Source organism: Mirounga angustirostris, unplaced genomic scaffold (genome assembly GCF_029215605.1).
Source record: "Mirounga angustirostris isolate CCGP_5_RB_7025 unplaced genomic scaffold, mMirAng1.0.hap1 SCAF_16, whole genome shotgun sequence".
In the NCBI taxonomy this organism is placed as follows: Eukaryota; Metazoa; Chordata; class Mammalia; order Carnivora; family Phocidae; genus Mirounga; species Mirounga angustirostris.
Genome location: NW_026991724.1, coordinates 14,034,101 through 14,046,995, shown reverse-complemented (window position 1 = coordinate 14,046,995; position 12,895 = coordinate 14,034,101). Strand labels below are relative to the sequence as shown.

Here is a 12,895-nt window from a genome sequence, read left to right as displayed (position 1 = left end):
GTAAGTGCTCAATAAATGTATCTGAGTCACAATCCTGTATCTGAGTGTTTCGCCTCTTACTACTGGCAAGCTTTCTAGTTTAGAAGCAGTAGCTATGATTGCAGCTGATGTATTCCAACAATTTCTGGAAGCATTCCTGGGGAAAGAAAAGAATTGGAGAAAAGGCCAGCAGTGAGGACATCTACAAGTCCTTGTGATTGACTGTGCTAGTATCTATGTCTATAGGTAGACTTCTGGGTCACTGAAATACACACCACCAGAACGTGCAGATCTGCCCAGAGCCCACCACATAAAGATGGGCACTATTAGCCATTACAAGCTCTCCCATGAAGGGCTTCTATCCCCAACCCAACAGCCACCGTCTAAGGCTGGGATAAGAAGAAGGCGCAAACACCAAAAGGAAAAGCTAGTAGTTTATATAGATAGATATATAGATATATAGATATTGATATATATTGTGTTTACATAGTCCACAAGTTAAATGCAGGTATCCATAAGAAGAGCATTAACAATAAAAATACAATCTGTGTGTAGCCAAGTACAGAGACTTAAAATGGTAAAACAGCAAAAAGGATCTCACAAAAGTACAAATATACAGTACAAATTGATTTATTTAAAACAGTTACAAAAAAGCACAACAAAATAGAGATTATCCTTAGAATTATTAATGCTTTGTTAAAGATCAGGTAGGATTAGAGGGTAAGAAATGGTACTGGGTGGGGGGAGCACCTGACTAGTTCTAAGGCTTTAGATACAATGCAGTTGATTACATATTAATTCAGCCATTACATACTGGGGATAGTAGTTGGGGGATCAGTAATTTATCTACAGGGAACTCCTACACAAATCAGATCCATCCAGACCTCCCCAGTGCCGTCCTTCTTTACTCCTCAGGACCCTAAAGCCACCTGATGGCAACATTCCCACTTTCCTTTCTCCACCCCATTCCCCATCCATATATTCTTCCCTCCCCTAAGGTGCTGTGCAAGCTGAGAGCAGTCTGCTCTCTGCGGCTGGAACATATACTGTTTTGGCTACAGGGATCCTGTGTGTGACTAGGAAGGTTGTAGGGGACAGCCTTATTTTAATACTTCAAGTTTGCCACGAGTACAGTCAGTCTCTTCCCAGCACAATCTGTATTCTCTCGAGTGTGAGTATCAAGCAAATGAGGGATGAACCCCGCCTTCAGCAATACCAGCAATGCACTAACCACTCACAGCTCACAACTACGTGCAAACTCCCTGTCCAGGGAGTGGGTGTAAAACCACGGTGTCACCAGCTCGCTCTCTGAAGAACCTCAGTCCCCGTGACAGTCATAAAGACAAATAAATGCTTGCAAGTTTGACAACAGGTAAAGGCACATGGGCTGCTGCCATACACACACTGTAGACAGGAACCCAACTTGAGGCCATCTTCACTGCTGGGCATTCGCAGTAGAATGGCTTTGGGATCACACAGACTTTGAGTTTGCAACCTACTGGGGGAGGATCTAGGCTTAACGGGAGAACTAATAAAGAAACCTTAGTGTGAAAAGTGCATTTATTACTACTGTTCCTGCTGGGGAGGCTCAGCAGGGCAAACCGCACCACCTCTCCTCCTTCCACCCCAGGCACTGTGCATAGTCTGCAGGTAAGGAGAGAGTGCAGTCGACTCTAGCATCTCGAGGGCCAGTGTCATCCTAGGCTCATATCAGGCTTCTGGCCCAAAGATGGACCCTAGAGTTGAAAGAGCAACTGATAGCTGCAAAGACCCAGATGCTTATTTTATTATTGCATAATGTGGGAGGCCTTCTCTAGCCCAGGGAAGCTGGACGGTGAAGGCTTCCCAGCAAAGGGCTAATAGGTTCCTGGTCAACATCCAACCTTGCACAGTCCAGCTCTTCAACTGTAGTGTACACTTTTTCCCATCTGGAAAGTATTGTAGCTTCAGTGTGGTTTAGTAAACTTAGCCCTAGGAGGCCAGGAAGTCTCCCTAAAACTTGGCCTCTACCCAATTTACTTTGCTCTTAAGACTGTGACCTAATCTCCATGGCCAATTCAATTAATCAGGTGTCTTTACTCCAAAGGACCCAGGCCCTTTCCCAGTCAGCCCATGTCCACCCTTCACCTCCAGTGTGATCATTCAACTCTCCAATGTGCATGCATGTTGCAGGTTTAAATCATACACCACCCTGTTTATCTCCTATGATGTCCACTGGTAAAAATAAAACTAAACCCCACTGAGGGGCTATTTCGGTCAAACTTCAAACCCTCTTCAGTCCCAGAACCAACATAACTAGAGCTAGATGGACCCTCCCTAGGATGCTGGCAAAGGCCCTAACCTGGTTCCCCATCATTTATTTTTAAAAACAGGATATAACATACCACAAAGGAAAGCAGTTAATACATAGAAAACGCCCACTAATAAGACCTGTTTGCTTCTCCCTCAAGACAGATATCTGGAGCCTAAGGGCTCCCAACAAGCACTGAAGCCACATCCCTTTGGGTTCACCAGCCCACCAGCAGCATTTCATACTACCCCTATTCAACGTGACTTTGCTATAAAGTAACAGTTGCACAGTAAGAATGGACAGGATGCCTGGATTTCCTCCATATGGTCAGACAGGGAAGGGCAGGGCGCTACAAAGGTAGCAGGCAGGACAGTGAGCAGACAGCAGCAGTAGCAAAGCAGCACAGAGCAAAGCCCTTGGTGTTATGACTGACTGGGACCAAGACTGCAGAAGGGTCAGTCCAGATCTGCTAGGGCCCCTCCCCTTGGGTATAAGTATTCAGCTCTGAATCCCCTTCCCCCACGCCACCACCCTCCATGCCCCCCACCATGTACACCATATACATCTTGAGAGGAACGATGATCCAGGACTTGGATGTATTACCCGTCCTTTACCTGATCACTCTATCCCAAACTGGTATAGGCATTCCTGGTTAGTGCCAGAGTTAGCGGTCCTCCTTTCTATTCCTAAACTCTGGGCATTTCCTACCACTGATAAGGGAGCGGCGCTGGCCTTCTTCAATTGCCCATTTCCCAAAAAGCTGACAGCTTCCCACTAAAATGCTCACTATCTCAAAACCACTCTTAGGTCTCTTGCCAACTTAGGAAATTCCTTTAAGGAAGAACAGACCACCAGAGGCTCCTCTCATTTCTCATACCTGGAAGAAAAGACTGAACCGGAGGGAAAAGACAAGCGGAATGCCACAGCTCTGACCAAGATTGAGAGCACAGAGCTTCAGTTCCTGGGAGCCCATACTTTACAAAAGACACCTCTGCAGCTTCGCAAACGGAGCACTCATATATTACGTACACATGGCATGGTACTAGAAGAGCTGCGGCTATTCCTTCACAGGCAAGAGACAGAAGAGGAACAGCGGCAGCAAAGTCAGAGCCCAACCTGCCAACGTGCACAAGATGTCCTCTTTCCAGGATTAAGTGGAAATTACCAGGCTGGGAAGTGGAGGGTCACTTGGTTTAAACTACTATCTCTGGTTGGACGTAAGTTTGCTCCCACCAGGAGGAAGCTTAACTGGTGTCCTTGGTGGACACTTCTTGAGTGTCTACTGTGTGCATGCCACTGTCTTCAGTTGGTGAGCCTTCCTATGAGGAAGGAGGTTTCTGAGAAACCCGTGCAAACAATAATCCCTAGGAATGAGCTGATCACAGAACAGCCAGAGATGTGGCCTTCTCCAGGGCTGTCACTGGAGAGGGTTCCTCAAGACTTAGCCCCATCGGCCCCCCCTGTAGGAAACAAGCCAGAGAAAGCAGCATTCAGAGAAAATGGGGGACAGAGAAGGGAAAGGTGAGGATCCCAAACGCATCCAAGGTTGAGTGTTCACCAGAGTTGGTGTTTGGTTCTGAGGTGACCCAGAGACTTAAGTACTCACAGTCAGGTCAGCAGCTTCCTTTGGATGGGCCTCTAAAACCTGACTGACTGCTCTCTAGGAATGAAACAGTGGCGTGTAGGGCTTGTAGCAAACAAGCCGGTCTCAGTCACTTTGTTCCCCCCCCAGGAGAACAACCTTTAGCACCTGAACACTAAGAATGACTCCATTCTCAGAACTCCCCCTCCCCCCAGGAGGTAGGTAAGATTATTTATCCCCATTTGGCAGCTGGGGAGGAAGTGAAAGAGCGAGAGGTCACAGACCTGCCTGAAGTCCTTGACAGAGCAGAGATCAGACCTCAGAGGTTTGGGACTCCTGATGACAGGCAAGGCCTCGGCCAGTTCAGGTGCATTTCTAAATGAAATGCCAGGATCATACACTGGGAGAAGCCTCACCAGAGAGCTGAGTGGACAATACCCTGAGTTGCTTCAAGAGTCTGAAGACCCCTGAAAAACAAACAAAAAACCCACCCACCCACCTAAAAGCTGGCGGGGGAGCCTAATTCTCAATACCCAGTGGAAACCCATAGGCCAAGCTGATGCTAAAAGTTGTGAAAACGTGGGCTTAAGACACAAGGCGGGGTAAATGCAACTAAGATTGAGAATGCTCTTTGCAGAGGAACACTCCACCACAAAATGAGATCTAGGAGACTTCAGGGACTGGAAACTTATCAAGACTATACCAGAACCTTAGAGCTGGCTGTGGGAGGGGATGGCTGGGAGAAGCCTGAATGCTGACAGGAAGTGGAATAAGATGGGAGGCGCTGTGTAAAAACACCAGGACGGGCACTGCCTAGCCAGGTGTATTTGCCCTGACCCAGGGCACAGTTCCCTTCTTGCTTCTCTACCAAGCTCTTCAGCTGCAGAAGAGGAGGGGACATGATTCTTTATGAGTTTTGAAAAACAGGGAATATAACTGAAGAGGAAATCAGAGAGACCCCTCCACACCAAAAACTAGAGGTCTTGGTCAGAGTGGACAAAAACAATTTTGCAGAAGGGGAAAGCAGTGCAGCTACAAATCAGGCCGAGGTCAAGACACCATGCACAGGACAGGGCAGGAGAAGGGTGGGGGCAGCGCAGGCACTTAGGCACAACATAGACAAAGGAGGAGAGTAGGGGACTAGGGACAAAGGTCCACCGGTTCTTTCAAAAGTCACCATTACCAACTAGAAATTCAGTACGATTCTGAAGTAGGTCTGGCATGCTGGGTACAAGGAGCTCTGTTAAGTCAGCTACCTTTCCAGAAGCCCTGCCTAGAGACCGGTCACCGGGCCATCAGGTCTTTCTCCCAAAGTCCTGACTGGGTCCCGCCAACGCAGTACTTCACTCTGAACCCTGGAGGGGCTTCTCTTTCTCCCAGTGCTAGAAGCCTTGTGGGAGGAATGGTGGGGAGATGGGAAAGGGCTGAAGCACAGGATCAAGCACAGTCCTGTAGATGAGTGCTCCTCCCCACAAACCCACAGACATCTGTAACAAAATCACCCTTTAAAGTGCACAGCTCTCAAAAGAAGAGTTCTGGGTGGGAACCCTCTTAATCCCAATCATGGGGCTTCCTGCCCTCCCACCACAAAAAAGAAAGGAAAAAAACTTCAGACAGTTGAACTGCTACTATAAGCTGTGGATCATCATTTTTGGCTCTTTCTTTGCTCCCTCCCTCTGCCACCTGCCCCCAAAGCCCGACTTTCCCCTTGCAGGAGCTAGGGATGGGGAGGAAAGAACAGGGAGGCCCTGATATTTGGAATGTTTCTTATCCTGTGTGCACCCCCATCCTTCCTTGGCTCAGGCCCGCTGCTCCCCATCACAGCACCCTCTGGGGCTGTCCTGAAAGGATGCCATGGGGTAATGAGCAACAGACCCTGCCTTGGGAGGCTGCCTTTATGCCTCCTCTTTCCCCCCAATCTCACTGCCAAGAGAGCCATTCCCTGCTCGGCATGTGCAAATCCTCTGCCTGCTCACGGTGAGGCCCAGCTCTGGGGTAAAGCCCCAGTCCTGGTCTGGGAGAGAGGTTCATTTTCCTGCATTGGAACGCCCTTCGATGGACAGCTTTACCTCCTGCGGAATGAAAGAGGGACGGAGCAGTGCAGCCCGTGCCTCCTCCCCTTGCATGCTGTATCTTTGGAAGCTTGGGGCTGGCCAGCAGGCCTGAGCACCAGGCTCCGGCTGCGAGGGCTCTACCATCTGGGAGCCCTCACCTGACGGCTGGCTCTTCCCCTCACTGTCACATTGCTCTCTGGGTCCCAAGACTGTCCTCTCAGGCCTTTCTCGGGGGGGACCCAGCTGGCCTGGGGGAGCACAGCTAGCCTGAGAAACTGAGTTACTGTTCAAGCTCTGTAAACTGATAGAGATGCAGACATCTCCCACCTGCAGCCGATGGCAGGGCAAAGAGAAGAGCTGTGCAGTCCGCCCAGGGCTGCAGGAGGACCAGCCCTGGCCATACACAAAGAAGGGGTGCTCGGGGGGCACCTCGATGCTCACTTTGCTCTGCTGCTCACCAACCACAAAATGCAGCATGACAAATCCAGGCCACTGGCTCTCCTGAATGTCCACGACCGTGCTAGAGTCAATCTTCAGCCCCCCGCTCACTTCGGCACTGCGCACAAAGTCCTGGGTCTGGAGGTCCTCCACCCGCTTCAGCTCCCCTGTAGCCAGCTGGATGATGGCGCCTTTCATGAAATGGGAGGGCAAGTGGGAGGAGGTAATGGGGGGTGGCGTTGGCTCCTTATCTGGGAAGGTGGCTCTGGCCTGCATGTCCAAACTTGATGCCACCAGGATCTCCGAGCCCACAGACAGCAGACCTGGGTCAGTTCCAGTGGGCACCAGGTTGCCATTAGCTACAACCACTGCTTTGGGTAAAGGTCTATGTTTCACCGGTTCCTGATGGGATTGAGGGTAGAACCCTCGGGCCTGATTTTTCTCGGCCATCTCCGCTGGGTTCCTGGCTGACCCTCGCCCCTCACCCTGATGGTCAGGGGTATGATGCGACAGGTTGAGGGGGCTGGGCTCATCCTTCCTCTGAGCTGCCACCACACGATAGTCCTGAGAAGCTAAAGCGCCAACCACCCGCTGGACCTCAAGGTCGGTGTCTGGGGTCCCTCGGTGTGCCGGCACTGCCACCTCTACCCGTGCAGTCTGAGAACCTGAAAACAACTGTCCATCCACCACACATTCTACCACTGGCACCAGTCCCTGGCCTTCACTCTTGCTGTTGGGGGAGTCGAGGGCTTCACTTTCCCGTCTTACTAAGTTTCGTTCTCGCTGTCTCTGTCCATTGGCAGCGGCTGCTTCCAGAGCAGACTGGCCCTCCTGAGGGGTAAGAATCGGGCTGGCACCTGCTGGAGGGGTTTCATGCAGAGTGTACCCAGCAGGTAGCCTGGACATCTGATAATAAATGGGCATCCGGCCTGGAGCAAGGTCCAGTGGCTGAGTACTCGAGTGATGTGGCAACTGCCCAGGTGGGGAGGTGGCAGAAGGGGCTTTGTTGAATGAGTGGGCTGGGGATGAAGCCTGGGGAGGGGGAGTGGCTCCTTCTGCCAGGAGTGAGGCATATGGCACAAAGTGTGGAAGGTGAGAGGTGGCGAGGTTGGCAGAAGGAGAAAGGAGGGGACTTGGTAGGAAATTAGGTGGCACAGCATAGGGAAGGCTATAAGGAGACCCGATAAACTGCAGAGAGGTGGACGGGAGTTGAGCATAGTGGATTGGGGGATAGTGGATTCCTGGATGTTGAATCAGTGAAGACGCTACATTGAATGTGGGGGGCAAGGGGTTCATGTTCACCACAGATGGGAGGCCAGTTGGGGAGAAGGTAGCAGGTGGCACAGCCACCTTATACAGCATACCATACTGGTCCACCGTCAGACCAGTGATGGCCTCAGCTCCATCACCCCCCAGGCTGACTCTGGCTCCTGCCTGGCTCTGCCCGGCCACCACAACCCCCCGGGACCATTCAGAGGCATCACTGGAGGGTGTGTGGTTAGTTGAGCAGCTGGTAGTTCTCCCCATATCCTCGCTGGTCACGGGGAGGTCTCGTTTCTTTGGTGGAAGGCATTCCTGACTCCTCTCATGAACAGGTTTCATATTGCTTTGTGGTGTTCCTGGAGCCTGGAAGGGGTCGGCTTGCTCCTTGGGACATCAGAAGGGGCTTCTCTGTGGCTCCCCTGCACCCCTCTCTGCTGCTGGCGGGGGCGCCCACATCTGCTAGGGAACAAATCAGAAGCAAAGAAAAGTAACCTAGGGGCAAACCAAGTCAAAGGAAGTAGCAGAAACTGTGCCCACAGAGGAAGATGTAACAAAGGGGACTGCTGGGAAAAAAAGGCATGAGAAAGGGGCAAACAAGGATGCTACCCTTCCCTCATTCATCCAGCCCAGAACATGAAAGAAACAGTCAGGGAAACCAAAGAGAGCTACAGGAACAAACATTCAACGACGCGTAAACAACCTGTGGGCTCTACAACCCCAGAGAGACCAACAGCTTCATGATCAGGTGTGCCTCTGATGGGGACCTTGACTCTTCCCAGCCTTCTCCCCGAAAAGGTTTGACCACATGGTTGTTTTGCTGCTCGTTCTTTTTCCTAAGCTTCTCCTTTTGTCACCAAAGATTACCATGCTATCTTCTTTCCAATATATGACCTCATCCTTGCTTCCTTTCCCCAGCCCAATTCAGGTTATGATCTCACCTTTCCCCATCCCCCCACCCCAGGCCTGGTTAAACTCTCATCCTCCTTTGCCTCATATCACCACTACCTCAAAGACCCAGGTGCCACTGAAAAATAGCGTCTTCTTTGCCCCAGGAAATACTACATTCAAACTTGCGCCCTATGGGGAAAGTGACTGTACTAGTGTGTTCTATAATGTATTTGTTTCTCCTCTTCCCTAAAGAGCAACAAAACTCTCCTGACCATACACAGACTTCCCACCCTAGTCTGGAAAGACTTCTTTTCTTCTCATTAACCATCTTCAATGTACTTTCTTCATTCATTCTCTTTCTTTTGCCAATGGTTCCTTTTCCACTGTAGGTCTGCTCTAGGCACCACTTCCTAAATTCTGGTTCCATTCCTCCAAACCTGTCTGGGTCTCTATGATTCATAAGAAAGTTCTCTCCCTCCTTTCTCTTGCTGTCACCTCTCATACATGCTTTTGTCCATTGTCATAAAGTACACTTTTCGTCTGAACGTTTCAACGCATGAACTTTGTCACCTATTTCTTCCAATCAAGGCTCCAGTTCTTTGGATCTGGATATTACACTGTTCTGTTTTTCCACTGTTGAATCCCAGATGGTTTTTTTTGGCAACAAGGTATCCAAATTTCCCTTTATTACCTGAGCTTCCAGTAGTGCCTCTGAGCAGCTGTAGTAAGAAGCAGTGTCCTCCCCGCTGCCTTGGGAGCCTAGAAGACAGAAATTGGAATAAAAGTAAGCAGGAGTCTAGCCTCTCACTTCCCCAGTGTCATCAAGGTAGTTCTAAAGCCACAAAAACATTAAAGTCCATGAGTCCCTGCCTCATGTTCTGCTCCAGAGGTACCAGCACATTTATCAAGTTTCTAGGCATTTGAATAGAGAAAGAGCTCTCTCTTAAGCTCTAATTTGTAGAAAGACATCCCTGAAAAAAATTTTTCAATGTGTGTCAAATTTCATTGTTTTCCTTAACATCATATTCTTCATTCTCTACCTGTACTTATTCCCCAAAGGTTAAATTTACTTCCAATCCCAATTTCAGGTAAATGTGCAACTAAAAATGGAAGATCAACATTATTCCCATGTGAACAATGGGAAGCTGGAAAAATCAACTACATGGATTTCACCTTTACTCAGGGCTGATGAAAACACAGATATGGAGGTTATTTAAATGAGAAAAGTGGCACTAGAGGAAAAAGAACAATTATTTATGTTTCTGGGGCAGAAAAAGAGGTCAAGGGGGAGTCACTCAAGGGGAAGCCTTATTAACAGATTTCCAGGGTAAAAAAATAGGATCCTGTGTGTGAGTGTAAAATTTTCTGAGTGACAACTTCATACCAAGTGTTGAATCAGGTGTGACAGAAAATGAAAATACTGCCTGGGTCCTCATGTAGCTATTAACAATGGGGAAACAAAGCTCACACTAAATTATCAATATCTGAATCTACACATGCCAGGAACACCAAATACTGAAGAATGGAGCCTTAATCTCTGACAACAGATAAAGCAGTACTGACCAGTACTCTGAGAAACTATCCACTTTCCTGTCCAAGTGCTACAGAACTGCAAGCCTCTAACCAAACTGAAGCAACACTTATCTCTTAAGATTGGCAAGGTGTGTATGTACAAGAAAAGGTGATGAGACAGGAAAACAAAGGGGAAAGAAAAATTCTCAGTTCCATAAACACAAATTACATAGTGGGCACGAGTCTTGCATCCCTTCTTCGCCAGCAATTCCAGTAACTGAAAAGCAATTAGCTTTCTCCCCCGTTTGCAACAGAAATTGGGGTCATATCTCCAATCCCTGATCTTTGCTTCCTGCAACTAAAACCTTAAGGAAAACCTGCCTCTAGGTTAGCCAAACACAGTCGAATAAAAGAAATGAAAGAGGCAAGAGGTCTGGGGGAATGACAACAAAGAGCCAAGCCTGTCCACCAGGGTCCAACAACGCAAAACACATTTCGGAATCTGAAACCTCGGCCTCAGGAGAGGCTCGATGAGGACTTCTCAGAGGGAAGATGCAGTTCGTGACCCTAACCGAGCTAACAGGGAAGGGGGTCTGTTCCGGTGAGCTGCCAACGCTGCTAGTCACAGCCCAGAATCAAGAGATTGAACCCAAAATTCAGTGAGGGCGAGAAGTACGCCCGCCAGCAAAGAGTGGAGATTGGAAGAGACTACGGGTTATGGCTTCCCATGATCCTGCAATCCTTGCTGCAACCAAGGGTAGGGCCCGAAATTGGGAATTTAACGTTTAGGGGTGGGGAGTCGATCCTTGAAGCAGACGGACAGCGACAAGGCCCCGCAGGCGATGCTTCCTTGTTTGGGGGCCCCTTCCCGCCCCGAAGACTCGGACACCCCGGTCCGCCGGGATACAGCCGCGGGGGCGCCGGGGCCTGAGGCCGCCTTCTGGGCTGGGCCGGAGAAAAGCGCGCGGGACTCAAGGCGCGGCCTCTTTCGCTCTCCCCGTCCGCGGTTCTCGGGCCCCGGTCCGGCGGGGCAATGGGCTCCAGGGGGCCACTTCCTCCTAAGCTGCGAGCCCAGGCCTGCTTGGCCTCAGTGAGGCCGGCCCAGCTGCCCCCACTCCCGGCGACACTCACCGGCCCATCTCACGGCGCTCCTCGGGCTCCTCCCGCTCGTCCCGGAGCCGCCGCAACCGCGGCCGCCGCCATCCCCGGCCCCGGAGCCGCCCCACACCCAGCGCCCCCCCAAGCCGGGCGCCCGGAGATGGCGTCAAGCGCGTTCCGCCCCCGTCGCGGGCAGATGGCGTCACCGCCTAGGCCCAAGAGCGACGCCCAGAAGTACCCGGGAAGGGAGGGAGGCGGCCCCTAGCCCCTCGCCCCTCGGCCCCAGCGCCCCCTGTGGTGGGAAAACGAACTCCTCCCCGGGGGAAACAGGGTCACGTGAAGAAGGTTGGCCGGCCCTCTCGCCCTGACCCCACCATGACCCCTGCAAGCTCTCTACTCCAGTAAATTCTGGGGGTTCCCAAACAGAGCCCTGGGGCGTGGCCAACAGCCACCCTCATTTCCTCGACTTCCGGGGCCTGACAGGTGAAGCCTCCTCTTGGGAACCTCGGAATCCCCGAGGCGATCCCTGTCCAGGAAAGTAAGAAGATAGCCCTGGAGACCCAGGGTGGAGATGGGGGAGCTCTTTGAGTTGAGAAATGACTTTGACGGGGATGAGAATGGACACGATCCAGGATCCAGGGGAAGGTGAAGCAGTAGTGGGAACTTGAGGGATGAGAGGAAAGGGTTCAGTACAGTAGGAAGAGCTTAGTTTAGTGGAAGAGGGCTTGACTACTCGATCAAATATTAGGTCACCATTCATTGCCAATTAACTAGTCAACTTCATAGTAACATGAACATCTGATTAACCATAAGTGAAAAAGTGAACACCAGTCGAATCTGTGATTTGATTACAACTATGTAAAAAAAGGAGTTCTGCATACAGACAGAAACAAGCTAAACTGAGGGAAAAAATAAGTTTAACTATTAGAGAGATTGGATCTGAGTGGATTTTTCCCCTTTCACTTTCTGCAAACTCTGTTCACTAAATAACAATTGATTTTTGTTTGATTTTAAAAATACTGACTGGGCTCTGGTCCCTACTCTGACCTTAGGAAAATCATTTTACTACTTTAGACTTAGGTTTCCACTTCTGCAAAATGAGGAACTTGAATTAGATGAATGGGTGGGAGTAAAATGTAGATTAAAGAGCTCTCTATAAATATTTTAAGTGAAAATATAAGCAAATATGTACAGTGTGATATCATGTATTTAATGTGAAAATCACATGTAACATATGAAGACATATTTATGTATCAGTACAGAAAAGGAATGGAAGGCTACGTAACAACTAGTTAACATCGGTTATCTCAGGAGAGGAAAGTGGCATTGGGTGGTGACCAAAAGATACAAAAGGGACTTATTGTTTGGATTTCTTTTTTAAAGATTTTTTTTTTTTTTTTTTTTTTGAGAGAGAGAATGAGAGACAGCACAAGAGGGAAGAGGGTCAGAGGGAGAAGCAGACCCCCCGCTGAGCAGGGAGCCCGATGTGGGACTCGATCCCGGGACTCCAGGATCATGACCTGAGCCGAAGGCAGTCACTTAACCAACTGAGCCACCCAGGCGCCCTCGTTTGGATTTCTTATGAAAATATTATCTTAGAAATATTAAGATGAGTAAGTTAAAATACAAGTAAAGTATATGGTCTCTAAGATTCTTTCTAGGGAATCAGTAGACCTCAATTTTGGTATTTTCTCACCTGGATGGGCACAGAGGATCATTAAAATCATTGAATGCCACCACACACACACCTTGCACCAGTGTGTGAAACAGTGAAGCTACTGATCTGTAGCC

General features: G+C 49.6%; 1 protein-coding gene across 2 annotated transcripts; it reads right to left on the bottom strand.

Moving 5' to 3' along the window:
* Positions 1 to 593: 593 nt before the first annotated feature.
* ATXN1L (ataxin 1 like) lies at positions 594 to 11,288 on the bottom strand. Of its 2 annotated transcripts, none has more exons than XM_045890804.3 (3): positions 11,138 to 11,288; positions 9,186 to 9,253; positions 594 to 8,065 (listed from the first exon to the last, which is right to left on the bottom strand). In XM_045890804.3, exon 3 carries the CDS (start codon positions 7,943 to 7,945, stop codon positions 5,879 to 5,881), a length of 2,067 nt encoding a protein of 688 aa, XP_045746760.1. In that variant the 5' UTR covers positions 7,946 to 8,065; positions 9,186 to 9,253; positions 11,138 to 11,288; the 3' UTR covers positions 594 to 5,878. The 2 variants fall into 2 exon arrangements, with proteins under 2 accessions (XP_045746760.1, XP_045746761.1); XM_045890805.3 differs by having other exon boundaries at positions 594 to 8,062.
* Between the last annotated feature and the right edge of the window lie 1,607 nt (positions 11,289 to 12,895).